This window comes from Vidua macroura, chromosome 13 (assembly GCF_024509145.1).
Source record: "Vidua macroura isolate BioBank_ID:100142 chromosome 13, ASM2450914v1, whole genome shotgun sequence".
NCBI lineage: Eukaryota > Metazoa > Chordata > Aves > Passeriformes > Viduidae > Vidua > Vidua macroura.
The window spans coordinates 17,371,156-17,386,856 of NC_071583.1; the positions used below are offsets into that span (position 1 = coordinate 17,371,156).

At 45.3% G+C, this 15,701-nt stretch overlaps 1 protein-coding gene across 5 annotated transcripts in view; it reads left to right on the top strand.

Annotated features, from left to right (window-relative positions):
• Window positions 1-15,701, top strand: part of IP6K1 (inositol hexakisphosphate kinase 1) — a 37,130-nt gene that overhangs the window by 16,139 nt on the left and 5,290 nt on the right. For all 5 annotated transcript variants that reach the window (XM_053989242.1, XM_053989240.1, XM_053989245.1 and 2 more), the window contains 2 exons: window positions 12,647-12,992; window positions 15,216-15,426. In XM_053989242.1, the coding sequence (XP_053845217.1) occupies window positions 12,770-12,992; window positions 15,216-15,426 (434 nt within the window). In that variant the 5' untranslated portion in view covers window positions 12,647-12,769. The remainder of the gene's footprint in view (window positions 1-12,646; window positions 12,993-15,215; window positions 15,427-15,701) is intronic.

Below are 15,701 nucleotides of genomic sequence, written 5' to 3' on the forward strand. Positions count from 1 at the left end.
TTGCTGCTCTCACTTCCTGACAGCCCACCTGGGCTTGGTGCCTGCTGAGGCTCTGCTTCGGTACAGGAGCGGAGGAGCTGTGAACTGCATTCACTAGACTTGCCCTAATTTTTTAGCATATGGTGATCTCTGCTTTTCAGTCTTTCCTTGATGAAATGTCTGTTGCCAGGGTAGTCAGCAGCCTGCATGTGCAGATAAGCTGAATTGGGATTTGAGCAGGGAAGCACTAAGCAGATCTGCAGCTGAGTGTGTGACAGCACAAAGAAGAGTCCCCTCCAAACATCACTGGCTGTGGCTTTCCCTACTTGCATTAGAGATTCCATTAAAAGTCTGGTCTTTGAGCAGTCATCTTATAAATTTTTCTAATATCTCTCTGCTGGTAGAAATGAGGACACAAGACATAGTGTTCATGTGTAATAGCAGTGGGCTGGTAGCTGAGCAGAAGTCTCCCAAGGGTAGGATTCATAATCCTCTTAAAGGAGAGGAGAATCAGAGGCTTCGGAAGGTCACCTTTTGCAGGGTGAGAAATATTCCCTGTGCAAAGCTCTGTTGCCTCCATGATCAATTCCTCTCCCATTTTCATATTTTATCTCACAGCAGCAGAAAATAGATCTAGATGAATCCTACAAGAGTCTTGACCCCTATAAAACTCCCACTGCCTCAGGTTTGACTACCTGCCAGAAGACAGCTGTGTGTATATGGGTTGATAATCTTGTGTGACAGAGTTATGAAGTCTCACTGCATAGAGATAGTGCTCTGTTCCCCATGAGACACTTTGATCTAAAGGGGACAACCATGTGCTTCTACTTAGTGCTTTGCAGCTTCAACACAGTTTTACCTTTGCCTTACTTTGTTGCACCTGTATTTTGCTTATGTTGGAGACCTGTGAGAAATTCAGATTTCTAAATGTAGTCCTAAATGACAGCTTTACTAAATTTCCTTAATGTTTTAAAACCCTGTAATATGTGTATTTGATGTTTTAAGTGCAGTACTTTCACTGTTAGTGCCTGTCAGCAGCCAGAAATTTATTAACTTCTTGCTTGTGATTATGATATTTTGGTGATGTGTTGGGACAGAGATACAGCATTTGCTCACGAACTTAGTATTTTCTTTTAAAGGCCTACTTTTTCTGCAAGATTGTCCAAATACAGTGGAAACTTGCTGCTTGTTCAAGCAGCAGCCACAACTTAATCTCTGAACTTTGGAGGAGTGAATTCTGCATGGCAGTGGCCCAGACTGTTCTTTAAACTTGCTTTCCTCCACATGGCAGCAAGATGGCAAATAAAACCTGAATTTTCTGTATCTCTGAAGCAAAGCTGGGCCTTCCAGGAATCCCTAATTTAAGGAATGCAATGTCCAGAGTTAGGTCTTACAAGCAGTGGTGAGAGCTTGCTGCAGCAGATGTTAATCATGAGGAAATGGGAGTGAGGCTAAAGTCATGAAACATACCTTAGTGAAATTCTCCTGAGGAGGCCCTACGATGTCCCTGTCACTGAGGAGTTGCTGTCCACAGCCAAGGATGACGTGTCTGCTCTCCAGCAGTTGAGGGGTACGTACACAGACACAGCTTTTTGGACCTGTGGTGGCACAAGAGCCCTTTCATGGTGGGACAGAGGACAAATTACTCCTTCCAGCGTCGTGTCACCCTCAGTGTTGTTGCAACTCCATTGCTTCACAGGAACTGCTGCAGTGGTTTCCTACAGAGCCCTTTAGATGGATCAACCCTTCCTTCCTAAAAAGCTTCGTTGTGCAGAAGTGGTCAGTTTTCTGAAGTGACTTTCTTAATAGTTTAACCAAGGTAAAGAGAACCTTGGATGTAACCCAGGCAGCAGTTTCTAAGAATTCTTTGTTGTTCATGAATCGGTGTTGTTTGTATAATGTTGTTGTTGCTGTTCCCCCTGGCTTTCCTCCCCAGTACTGCTTGTGCATGCTGCTGCTGTTTGTCATGCCCTATTTAATCACAACAGGCTGTTCCTCTCTCTCCTCTATATATTTTAGCAGCTCTTTTGCTCTGAAAATAATGCTGGTATCAAATAAGTTAAATATTTATTTTTTAGCAAATAGGGTGTTTTAAATATTAATGGTGTGTTGTGGAAGATGAAAACATGAAGGATTAGATTGCAGATTTTTTAATGTACTGTTTAAATCTTTTGAACCAAAGGTTTTGTATAACTATTAGGTAGTTACGTTGTGATGTTTTATCTATGTTGAGTAAGAACAGCTTCACAGTTGCTTGGAGCTGGAGTTTTGCTGCCTTGGTTCCCACTTTTCCTTGGTTTCCCACTCCCTTTTCTCACTTTACATTCTGAAAGCAGGAAAAAGAGGAGATTAAACCTTTTTTCTTGACTTCTGTCTGTTGATGCTGGGGGATTGTCGTCCAGATGTGTTAGGGACCTGATCCAACTTAAAATTGACAGTTTTTTGTTTTGTGTTGCTGTTTTGTTTTCTTACCAGATTGGGTACTTAATATAGCTGTCTGCAGGGGTGCTGATGCAGGTGTAAAGAAGATGTCAGGAGAGGTGAAAAAGTCAAACGATGTTTCTGCTGCAAGTGACAACTCGCGTCTCTTTTAAAGTCAGGGGGTGAGACTGTTCTCTAAGTGTGTGTTTGCAGGGCAGCTGGAGCTGAATGGAATTGGCTCTGCTCCTCTCGTGCCTGCCCTTGCCCTGCTCAGTGATTGTCCCCTTTTACTTTCGTTGGGCACTGGCAGTAAACCAGTTCAGGAAGCCACACTGGCAAAAACAACTTCTCTTTTTTTCCGGGTTAACTTGTTTGCTAGGCTGGTTCCTGAGCAGGATCAGTGAGTGCCAGTGCTGACTCAGGGGAGAGGATGGGTTTGAAGAATGCTGACTTAGATTTACTTAAGCTGTCATGGAAGCATAGTGTGAGATGCATGTTAAGGAAGAAAGGGTAAGGTTTGCCAGTGAGCAATTTTTTCAGTTTTGTGTCTTCACAGATTGATGTGGTGACATCTACAAAAAATGCTGCTGAACAGCTTAGAGACTTATTTTTTTGCCTCCTAGAGCAGACACAACAGAAACTGTAGAAAGCTGATTTCCTGAAGTTATTTCATTAATATGCCTCCTGCCCTTTTTATGGTTATTCAGTCTTTTGTGCCTTATTTTCAATGAGAAGGCTCTAACAAGGGTGTGTGTCTGATGCAGGTACCTGATACCAGCTGGAAATGGAGAACCAAGTATTTCCCAGTAGGTTCCCAGGCAGCCATCAAAAAATTAGGTATTTTCAGTTGGTTTTGTTTCAAACAAGATTTGAGCTGGTAATTTGGGAAAACCTTCTGTCTGTTTCTCTCATAGTTGTTTCTAAAGTGTGTTAGTATGGCATCATTGCTTAGTGCTTATTCTGGTTGTCAGTATTGCTGTTTGTATTTCCATGTTCAAATAAAAATTCAGCTGCAATTTGAAGAGTTGCCAAAACTGAAGATAGGCTCCCCCGTTCACTCTCTGAATGTCACAGTCTTCAAATTAGTGGGAATCTGCACATCACGTAGGCTTGTGTTTCTTGAATGGAAGATCACGAAGAGAGTTAGTGGTTATGCAATTTCTGGAGAGTTTTGTTTCAGAACTTGGCCCAAAGCTGTTCATTCTCTTTAGTGACTTGGTTAGTTATGTTTTTATGTTTATTTCAGCATGCAGGCTGCAAAAATGACATATAATTTTGGACAAGCAACAGCTCGAGGGAGCTTGGTAGCCATGCTTTAGCTGTAGGATAGACATCAGTGTGACCTCATTTTGTCTCACTGGAGGGATCCTCCATGGTTGCAAGCAGTGACAGTCAAGCCCCCTACGTGGTGTTTGGTCAGTGATCCTGTTCTACAGCAGCCATGCAATGAGGTGAGCTGGGAATGCAAACATTGGCTTTAGGCACAAGGATAACCATCAGCAATTCAGGCACCTTGTGCTGATACAACTGTTTGTACAGCTGCACAATAGAGTGGGGATCTGACCTGGTTGAAAAGTAATCCTTAAAAAAAACAAAACAAAGTGCTGGTTTATTTTTAACTGTGATCAGTTCCCTAGTTTGATTCATAGTGAGGCTGCAAACAGTTGTACCAGTACAGCAGAGCTGAGTGGGAGGGTACTATTAATGCTGTTCCAGATGTCAAAGGATTGCCTGTGCAACCATGGTCTGAAGAAATAACTGAAGGAGGAGTTAGAAACTGATGTGGCTCAATCAGTGCCAGAAGGAATCTCAATATAATATTGGGTGGTTTTTTTTAAGGGATTTGGATGGCATTGGTTCCATTGTGGAGGATCACTTTATAAGCAACCAAGACAAGCAAGCTTTTTTTAACCCTAAAACTGCCCTGTTTTACCAACCTAAAGAGAACATGGTGGATGAATGAAGTATCAAGGTGCGTTTTTTTCTTGTGCAGACCAAACTTCTGATGTATGTGTTTTCACTGTCATGTCAGAGCTGGAGGCGTAGGTGTTCGCCTGGGTTTTCTTCCTTAATTCACTGGTTTTACACATTCTGAAAGCAGAAAAAAAAAAAGATTAAATATTTTTTCTTGACTTTTATCTTCAAATAGCAAAATACCCAAGCAGTAAAATCTCTTGTGTTTTCCCTTATCTTCCCTTATTTTTTTATAAGATTGTGGAGGGCAAAGAGCCAGAAAACACACCTTTTTTCTCTTTCTTCATTGCTCATGCAAGGTCTGAAACTGTGTGTGCCCTTCCTGTTGAGGTGGGGGAGCTGACTGTTTTTCCTGTTGCAGAATCCTCACTTTGGCAACTGTGCTTTGCTTTCTCTGGGTGACAAGTGTAAGGTGAAGCACATTGATTGTTCCTTTCAGTTTCTTTCAACCACCCTCTTGAAGCCTGAAAAAAATGCTCTTATTGCTGCACAAGTACTTCCTTTTTCTTGGATTTTGGTGCTTTTGCTGGACGTTTCCTCTCTACAGGAGCTGGAAGGATCTTGTCCCATCCTTCCACCTGCTTTCCAGGTGTCTGTACTAGCTGGGGGTCTGAGGGACACATGGCTGAGGTGCACAGCCTTTTCTCCTTGTCCAGTCCATGTGGAGGTGTGAGTGGGAGCTCAGGCTCCAGAGGTGTTTGCACATGTGGGTGACATCAGCACCTTGCAGCTCAGAAGCCAGCAGTTACTCTGTAGGAGATTAGGCCAAATTGTTTTCCTTGGCTCTGGTCTGATGCCTTCAAGGTCTTCTGGGGCATTTTAAGACAGGAGAAGATGAGATGAGAACTTAGGAGGTGCCAGTTGTTCTCTTCACCCGTGTTGTAACACAAACCTGAGACCTGCTTGCCTGACTGCAGTGGATTCTCCTTGGCTTGGTGGGGCAGCTCCCCAGTGCTGAGCAGCCCTTCCCTGTGCCACCCATCTGGCTGAACTCTGTCCATGCTCCCACAAAATCTCACACCTCCCTCTTCCTGCCAGCAGTGCTCACTGTGCAGTGCATTTGTCCTCTGGCTCAGCACAGCCATCCCCAGCTCTGACTCATTCTCTTGCTGACAGCAGCTGTGGTGCATTTACCTGCTCCTCCATCCTGCCTTCTGATGCTGTTGAGATTGTAGAATTTGGTACCCACAGCTGACATGAAAGTGCAGTTTCTGAGTGGACTCCTCCTCATGCTGAACTCAGCATAGTCGTTCCATCATCTTCCTGCTGGGGAGGCATTTGGGTGGTTACCTGGATGACTGTGCAGGATTCTTAGGGTTGTGGCTGCCTTATTTAAGCCTCACTGTCAGGGAAGAGGCCAAGATCTGTGACTAAAGAGTAGGTATACTTTATTTTAGATGAAAATTTTAAACATAAGATTTTTTTGAGACAGGAGATAAAATTGTTCCCTCTGCTTATTCAGCTCATAAGTTGAGTTACAAATTCTGAATTGATCTTGGAGCTGGGCTTCTTCAATGGGAATGGCATGAATCTTTTTCCTTTCTCCCTGCCATGCTGACAATACAGGGACAATTTTCTGCCTGATGATGAGTTTCTGAGCCCCTGCACTAATGTAAATTTTAAAAGATGTTTTTTCTTGGTGGTTTAGGTTGATTCATTGTGGCTTTTGACTGTTGAAAGTATGTTCCTTTCTAACTAACTGTCTCTGACCGTTGGATTGGAAAGCTGTCCTGAACAGCCAGCTTTTGCATTGGAATAATTTAAAAATAACCTGTGGAGACTTGTTCCTCTTTGTAAATGATGTGAAGCCAGAAATTAGCTCACAGAAAGCTGAGCAATGAGGCCTCACAAGCATTGATCTTCCCTAAGCCCTTCTCTAGAAAGCATGTGTCATAATCTCATTTCTCCTATAAAATGCAAAGCTGATATTGGATGACCCTGCTCTCTTAGGCACAAGCTTGGAAAAAAAGTCTTCTGGGCTGGTACTGATAAAACAACCTTTTGTTGTACATATTTTGTCAGGTCTTGCTGCTGTGGAAACTCTCAGGCTTGGACTGCAGCCAGTGCTTTGGAACAGAGAAGGAAGGTGCCCTTTTCTACCAAGGCAGTGTGTATTTGTGGCAAGGTACAGCAGGAGGATTCAGCAGTTCAGCTCCCTCTTGCTCATCCCCCCCTCCCACTGGGGAGGAAAGACTGGTGATGACCAGACCAGGGCTGGCCCTTCTTGCAGCCTTTGCAGTGACACTGATAGCAGTGACAAGGACTGGCAGGTCCCTAGACAGCCTGTGCCCTCCTTGCCAGTGTGGTGCATTTCTCCACTGAGGAAGGGGAAGCCTGGAGAAAAGAGCAGCAAGGGAGTTAAATCATATGATCCCTGTTATGTGCAGTCCTCCACTGCTCCCCAGCATGATCTTATCATAGTAAGATCATGCTGGGGAGCATGGGGAGCATTCCTTGTCCAGCATCAGGCCAGACAGGAATACAAGCTGGAAGAGGCCATTTGAGCCCCAGCTTGGGTTACTACCCCTGTCTGTAGACAGCTGCATGACAGGTGTTCACAAAATGTTGCAGAGTACCTGCTCCATATGTTGCTGAATGTGACAGACCTTCCCTATTAATGGCTGTGTGCTAAGAGTTGGCTTAAAAAAAAAAAGATAAAAACAGAGAGGCTACCACTGGGTGCCAGTCTGAGAAAAGGGGTATTGTCTGTGTCCTGGGTCTGAATCCTTAACAAGGACTCCCAGTACCTCATCCCTCCCGGAAAGCTTGCCATGCTTTATGTGTAGGTGACAGCAGAAGAGCCTTTGCAATTCTTGCTAATCTGGCCTCTAAGAATAAAAAGTTTAAGCCCTTGTTTAAGCCCAGATCTAAGCACTGGTTTTAGTGAATGGTTTCAGCAGTCCAGCCAGAGTTAAAAGTACATGGCTCAGCCTCTCTTTCTTCAGAAAGCGCTGAAAAGGCTTGGCTTCCGCTCCTTTCTTAGGAAAAGAAGAGGAGAAAATTCTTGGTCTTGCAGGCTGCTGGCAGAAGTGCTGAAGCTTTGTGATCAATGTGATAGAAGTATGGTACAAGTAGTCTGTTGTGGTTTAACCTCAGCTAGCAACTCAGCCCCACACAGCCATTCACTCACTTCCCTCCTGGTGGGACGAGGGAGAGAATTGGAAGGGTAAAAGTGACAAAACTCGTTGGTTGGGATAAAGACGGTTTAACAGGTAAAGCAAAAACTGCATGCATAGGGGAGGTAAAAGAAGGAACTCATTCCCAATCTCCCATGGGCAGGCAAGTGTCCAGCTGTCCCCAGGAAAGCAGGGCTCCATCACAGTAGCAGTGACTTGGAAAGACAAACACCATCACCATTTCCCCCTTCCTTTTTATTTCCCCAGCTCTGTATGCTACGCTTGACACCATATGGTCTCGGATATCCCTGGGGCCAGCTGGGGTGTTGCCTCCCAGCTTCTTGTGCACCCTCAGCTTCCTCACTGGTGGAGCAATGTCAGAAGCAGAAAAAGCCTCGATTCAGTTAGCCCTGCTCACCAGTAACAAAAACATCCCTATTATCAACATTGTTTTCAGCACAAATCCAAACCACAGCCCCACACATGTTAAAAGGAAGAAAATTGACTCTCCCAGCTAAAACCAGCAGAGTCTTCCTTCAGATCTTTGAGACAGAAAGATGTATGTCTAAGGACTGGTACTATAAGCTTAATTTTATTTCCCTTTCTCTAGGTTCAGACAAGCTCTGTCTTAAGTAGATCAGGCTCTTTCCTTGTGAACACTTAGCAGTTGGTGCATATGTGCCCTGTTGATGAGAAAAAAAGAGGATTGGTGAAGGAAGCTCAGTTCATGGCGTAGGGTGGAGCATGCCTCGTAGTGGCTATTGTCCTCCTCAAGCCCTTGTTCACTGCACTTCCTCCCCAAGCCTCACTGTTGCCATTCTCCTCCTCAGCTGGCATTCTTGAGCAGCTTTTCCTAAGACTTCTGTTCCACTTTGGATGCATGCATATAGATTGTATTCTACTTCCTGGCCTCAATCTGACGAGTCATCCTTGTCACGGTGAGAGCAGCCTGTCCAAAAAGGAGTATTTGGTAGTAGTTCAAGTGTTGGACAAGATGCATGAGAAGGTTCAGGATTTAAAGCTATGTGCTTAAGTAAGCTAGGAAAATCTGTAGCTTCCTGAATGTCACCAAGGCCAGATGTTTCTGGTTACATCCCAAGTGTTGCTGCAGGTTCCTGGAGAGTTGTGTTCTCTGCCCAAGTCCCAGGGCTCATCTCCATTTACTGCTGACTTGACAGACATGTTTCAAACCTGTGGGGGGGGGGGGGTCAGCTTTTGTATTGGAAAGTTGATCGCATAGCACAGTGGGAAACAGGTTTTTTTCAACTTTCTTAGGCTGGGTTTTCTTCTCATACTTCATCCAATCCAGCATGAGTAGAAACAACCCTGCTTTTCAGCACAGATGTTCCTGCTTTTCTTTGCTAATGAGTCTAGCTCACCAGGAACCAATTGACCAAATGCTGTACTCCTCTTGCTATACTGGTATTTTCTATTCTTGTGCTTTGCTCCTGAGTGCTCTGGGGCTGTTCAGAGAAAGTCCAGCTTGTGTCATGGTGACGTTGGGGTCTGTATTTATCCCTTGCCTGTGGCCTGTCTCCAGAGTCATCAGTGGCCATCTGCCTTAGCCTTTGTTACGGCAGGGCCTGGGGGCTGGAGTCGGAGGAGCTACGGTGCTGGAAACACGGATGTGCAAGCTGCTGAGGGCAGTCAGTGTTCTTGCTGTGTGATTCATCACAATTTAAAGCATTTGTTCTCCTTTTTATTTAGGGAAGTAGCTTTACCAGTGAGTCGTGAAGCGTTGCCAGTGTTCCCGTACAAGATGGCTTATAGAGAGCAGGGACATCACATCCTGGGGTACTCAGCAGTAATTCTCACACCCATGGCACTGCAGCTCCCTGCCCTCACCTCTTGTCATGTGGTGACCTCCAAGGCTAATTTTTCTGTCTCCTTTAAGTTACACCCTCAGAGGAGACATTGCTGTTCTTGTTCTCTGGTGCTGTGTACTGGCAGAGCATCTCCTTGGGTCTGATGCTGGTCTGGTAAGATGCCTGTAGTCTTCAGACAGGGTTCAGTAATGTTTAAGAGGTCTCTGTCTGGATCTTCAAGAACACAGCACTGTTTCTATGAAGGGATATATTCCCTGCTGGAGGGTGATGTTTGGTTTTGGGGACAGGGTTTACCCCACTTAATGGGTTAGGAAGAGCAGAGTTATCTTGGATGTCTTACTGAATTTTGTTTGGAAATGTGTTACTACAAGAAAACACATCTTATTGCCAGGAAATGTTTAAACAGTGAGATATGCAGATCAGACTTGGAGCAGATACACTGACAGAGATGTCTAGACGTAAATATTGTAGAGCAAATTCTGTTCCAGTGCATGAGTCTGTTACTGGGGAGGATAATGAAATATGGGGGTTGAGATGTCTGTGTAGTCACAGATAACTCTGCTCCTAAATCCCGACCCCCACCTTTCCTGAGTCCAGCTCAGTGGGCACTTTGTCTTTTTAAGGAGAGATCATTCTCCTGGAAGGGGGTGCTGAACTAGCCTGGGTGTTTCACTGCTGCTTGAGCTGTGGTGGTGGTAGAAGATACCAAAGGATCTGCTTAAATGATCTGGTCTCCCTCAAGCTGTTTCTTAGACTGTGCACTGCATTTTGCAGTTTAATTGGAAGGATTTTGAATTTTTTAAGCCAGCTAAAATAGTTGAACTCATGCCTTTGTTTAACAGACAAAGGATGAGTAATATTTAGGAGTTCAAATAGTTTTCTGTTTTATATTCGTTTGAAACTGCTGGGATTCTTCTGTCTTTGTTTGTGGATAGTGTCCGTGTTTAGTAATAACCCTTTACTTTGAGTTAGTTTGATGAAAAACACTAAGCTGTATCTGAGCTATAAAGTGTCTCTTTCTCAAGCCCTATGGAAGTCTTCATCTTTACAAATGCCTCTTAAATGCTGCTTGCCACAAAATATTTTTTTCTCACATTCACTTGAACGTGGGAAAATACTGCCTGTATCACTGTTTCTCTAGAGTGTGTGGATGTGTGTGTAGAGCAGTTGTACCTGGCTTTGGACTCTCTCCCCACCTGAGGCCCAGCTCCCTCTCTTGTGTCACAGCGTCAGAATGTTTTGGTTTTATGGCTTTCACTTCCTCCCAGGGAGCCTGCACACCCACAATTTGTCATGTTGGGGTTTCTTGGTGGTGCTGGGGTGCTTGGCTGTGAGCCCAGGAGGCTTGGTGGCCACAGCCATTTCCCAGCAGCCCTTGGATGACTGCAGTCCTGAGCATCATGTGCATGTCCCCTGAGTGTGACAACAACTGTCACACCGATAAATCTTGTCTTTCACTTGTCCTGTGAAGTTTAAACTACAGGAAGGTGTGAAGTTAAGTTTGTCCTCTGTATTGTTTGGAATAGCTGAAAGCTCTGCTTTAGTCATTGGCAAAATAAAAGAAATTTAATCCAAGACAAAGCTGCATCAGGAAGGGGAGATTTCAGTCTGTGAAACATTTGCCTGGAATCTGTGAAGTGCTGACCTCTTGCAAATGGTGGTACCTCGCTTATTCGTGGATATTAACTGTGTTCAACCCAACTAAAACATCTGTGAGCTGAAGTTTTTTCTTGTTGATACAAAAGCAAACAAGAGGGAGGAGAGAAATCCCCAGCATGTTTTTGTTTGTGATCCAGCTTAGGCTCTGAGTGAGTTTGGGAGAAAGAGTTTGAGAGATGCCTTGAACAAACTTTGACATGACTTACTTCAGAGAGGGACTCTCTGTGTTGTGGGTTTTTTCCCCTCCTATTTCCTGGCCCCTGCCTTAAAAGCCAGCTAAATATTCGCATTATTCCCCTTGCACTGAATGTGGCAGTGTGGTCATGTAACCACAAAAGGAAATGTTTTCCATGGGATCAGCAAGATGATTCAACTCAAATGTACGTACACTCATACTATCCCAAAAACCCAGTGTGAGGAAGCAAGCAGGATTGAGCAGACAGGGAGAGAAAAGCATTGTCCTGCTGTGGGGAATTTGGGTTAGATTGGGTTAAACAGTTATGAAGTATCACCCCTCCTTTTGAATCTCTTAGCTTCATCTCTGACATGGCCGAATTGGAGCGGGGGAGATGAGCTCGTGTTCATCCAGAATTCCCCCGGCCTGGCAGTGTTGTGTAGCTGCAGGGACATCCCGTGGCCAGATGAGGAACAGCCTGAGCCGTGTCCCTTGTTCAGGCCTCCAGGATCCCTCAGTTCTTAAATTACGGCCCTTGGCTGTTGCTGTGTGAAGAAACTGGAAATTCGATGCATTTGGAAACTGTAGTCACCACTTGGTTCTTGTACCAACATTTGGATAACTCATCGTTGTGAGGAAATCCTGTGACATTTTCCCCAGCAGCCTCAGGGGCAGCTGTGATCTAAGCTGGAAAAAGGGCAAGTCATCTGGAGAGAATTTGGGCAGCTTTACTTTTCCATCATCCTGTGGCTGTACCGGGCACTCTGCAAACACTAAAAGACCATCTGCTTCTCTAAAGCACTTGTAATCTCATTTGGATTTAGTGATATATCTTGCTTACCTCTAGAGATCAGGGCTTTGTTGTGCATATAGGTGCTGTGAAAGCATTAGAAAATTGTCCTGAAAGGCTGAGAGTAATAAAGGAGAGAATCTGAGCAGAATCCATTCAGTTCCAGTGCACACACAGGGACAGAATGACTGTTTACTCGGCGTCTTTCATGTCAGTGACTGAAGAGAAGTGAGCACTAAAGGAGGAAACAGTGTGACAGTAGCAGGTGAACAGGAATTATTTAGATGTTAAAATTGCAGAGGCATGAGGAGGGGATTTCAGATTCTGGAAATGTTTGTACTGCCTGTGTCAGTCACCAATACTGATAGGCAGGTGTGGGCGATAGCTCACAGTCTGCTCCATTGCCTTACTAATAAAATGAACAGGGAAAGAAATAATATTTTATAAAATGGGAGGCGTAAAATAGCTGTATTTCCTCCTTTCCCTGTCTGCTGTCAATCCTATTGGAGGAGCTCTAGATGAGACTGCCTCCAGTTAGTGTGTGTTTACCTGTAGGATTAAAGAGGTGGTGAGGAGCATGCTGGAACAAGCAGGATGTAAACAGAAAGCAGAAGAGGATATGGGAATAAATAAGTACCATAAACTTCTCCAAGCGATCAAGGAGTGAAAGTGGTCCTTTACTAATAGGAATCTCTTGCTTTTTCAGATCACTGCAAGGAAGCAAATTGCCAGGATTTCCCCCCTTTGGCTGCCTGACCACTGCTGAGCTACCCCTCCCAGCCCATGTGGCTCTCCCCATGCTCCAGGAGTGCAACGGGTGCCCAACGCGATGTGTGTTTGTCAAACCATGGAAGTGGGCAAGTATGGCAAGAATGCCACTCGCTCTGGAGACCGGGGGGTCCTGCTGGAGCCTTTCATTCACCAGGTGGGCGGGCACAGCAGCATGATGCGCTACGATGACCACACTGTCTGCAAGCCCCTCATCACCCGGGAGCAGCGCTTCTATGAGTCCCTGCCCCCAGAAATGAAGGAGTTCACACCTGAGTACAAAGGTGAGGCCTCTTGGCATTTCAGAGTGCAGTTACAGCCTTTAAGAACCTGCCCTTCCATTTTCCTGCAGCTGCTGCTGTCTTGCTGTCTTTTGGGGTCATTTTGCTTTTTTTAAGCTCCCTTTTGTGGGCTGGCAATTTGATAGTAGCACTTGGAAAGAAGGAAGTTGGTTTTTTTTGGTAGGCACACTGAGTTGAATGTGCTTCTCTTTCTAGACAGAGAGACAGAGAATATGCAGTGTGACAATTGTAGTCCAAAGTTTAAGGTTATGGATGTGTAACTTAAGCAGTTTTATTAGCAAGTTATAATCAATTACAGCCTTGACCTTGAGCTAATGTAGCCAGATCATAGACTGAACATTTGCACATTCCAGTTCCATAATTTATTGCTTCCTCATCCCATCTCTTTTATGGATCCGTAGCAGCAAGCTGCTGAAGCAGGAAGTATGGCTTTCCCAATGCTGAGGTGCAACCTTGTCCCCAGCTGCTTTGAAGGAGTGGAATTTTCCAGTGCCTGTGTCATTGTAGGAGGTTGGCAGCTCAGCTGTGTCTTTGAGAAGCTCGATAGGCTTGCAGCCTTGTGTGTTTGTGTTCAGGGTGGTGATGTGGTCAGGTAGGCTTCTGGGGGGGCTCAGTGTTCCTGTTCCCTCTGCTGTTTTGTCTCCACATGGCACTGGGAAGGTGGTGCTTTACAGACAGCTGGGACCACCATCTGTTCAGGGTCTTGCCTTCGCATCTTACAGCAGCCTGATTGTCTCAAAACAGTATCAGCTTCCTTCCCGGTGTCTGCACACAGGTTGTCATGAGTGAGGGGTGCAGTCTGCAACAGATGGGTCCTCTCTTAAACCTCTGGCCATTCTGGGGCCACACAGTGCTCTAGTGTCCCATCAGAAATCCCACTGAAGCCTGTAGTTCCTAGAGTCCATATGATGTGAGTTTTTCTTGGGGCAGTGTGTTGAAAACCAATGAAGCTGATAGTCCAGATGGACTTGTCTTCTTGAGATCAGGTGCTTCTTGGTACCCTAATGGCATGGGATGTGCATGTCTCTCCCAGTGTGAGATTTCATCCTATGCAGTTTCCTCATAGTCCTAGAAATCTTTCCTACTGATCTGGGGGAGAGGAACACTGGGTATGATATTTTCTGTCTGAGCGCTTGGATATTGCTGTAAGACTTCACAGAGGTATTTTGAGCACATCCAGGCAGCACTTGGAGTAGCATTTATGTAGTGGCATTCTGGAGTCATGTTTCAGGCACCTGAACCTTGATAACATTGTCCTGTGCAGATAAGGAGAAAAGAAGGACAAGAACGGGATGGCTGGCATCAGCTGGGCAGGACAAGGTTTCCTCATGTTTGTGATAAATCATTTGGTTCAGTGCATCTGTCATTTGAAACTCCTGGCAGCTAGTCAATACTAGTGACAAGCTAATGAAACATTTTGTCATTGCACATCAGGAGATGGGCTGATGGCCTCATTTTCAGGGCTGGAGCAGTAGTCCCAGAAATGGAGATGTCAGCCCTAAATGGAAGTGTCAGCAGTCCTGCTCTGTGGCTGGCCAGATATATTCTGAGTCTGTGCTGCGGAAGATCCATAACTTCCCTTGGACTATGGTGCTTCCCAGGAGCTTCAGAAGACGAAACTGGACAGGACACATGGTCCTGCTTACCTGCACTTGGCAGAGGTAGTTATGCTTCCAGAGCCCTCTGTTTTTATTGCTAGGAAGGCCTGGGCCCTTGCAGATCCCTTTTTTTGAGACTGGCTGACTTGTGATAAGAGTGGCAGGTGTCACCTCTGCCTTAGGGCTCTGTACTTCATTGCTCTGATGCTGGAAAGCTCCTTTAGCAAAGAAAGCACAGTCCTGCTTGGCCAGTGATGTCCCTGTCAACAGCAGGAATGCTTCTGCAGGACGTAGGTACTTATCCAAACAAACCAGGTATTATTTTACATGCTTTGCTCCCCTCAGCATCTTGGCAGACTGTACTTGACTCTCTCCAGTTATACATTTGCTGCAAGACTGAAGGAAGGAAATAAATCACACCCTCTGCTTTCCAGCTGTACTTTTGTCCTTATTTCCTGTGGTGGCAGAGCTTCCCCCTCTTTCATTGCTCTGGGTTTGCTTTGCTTCTCTGTGAGTTATGTTTTCCTCTCTCCTGCAGAACATTTGGTTGATAATGGTTGTGTATTCCCTCCTCCAGGAGAATTGACGTGTTACTTCTCCCTGGCAGGTGTGGTATCTGTCTGTTTTGAGGGAGACAGTGATGGCTACATTAACCTGGTGGCCTATCCCTTTGTGGAGAATGAGGCTCTGGAGCAGGATGATCTGCCAGAGAGGGACCAGCCACGGCGCAAGCACTCACGCCGGAGCCTTCACAGGTCAAGCAGCGGCACCGAGCACAAGGAGGAGAAGCCTGGCCTGGCCAGTGACAGCACCGAAAGGTAAAACTTGGAGGGCCCAGTGACAACAGGAGATCTCTCTTCCTTACTCTTTGGTTGAGGATGTTCTGCAGTTCCTTAAGGTGGCCAGGCTGTTGTGCACTTGCTAGCCCAGCACATTTTGGCACTGCAGACTCTGTCAGGAGTTTTGCTGGGTTCAGGACCAATTCATCCATATGAAATGCTTCTGATACAGGGTAAGTGTTGGCAGTGTATCAGATGTGGAACCAAAGCATACAGAGCAGATTTGAACACTCTTCAGTCCACCTGGTTATTAA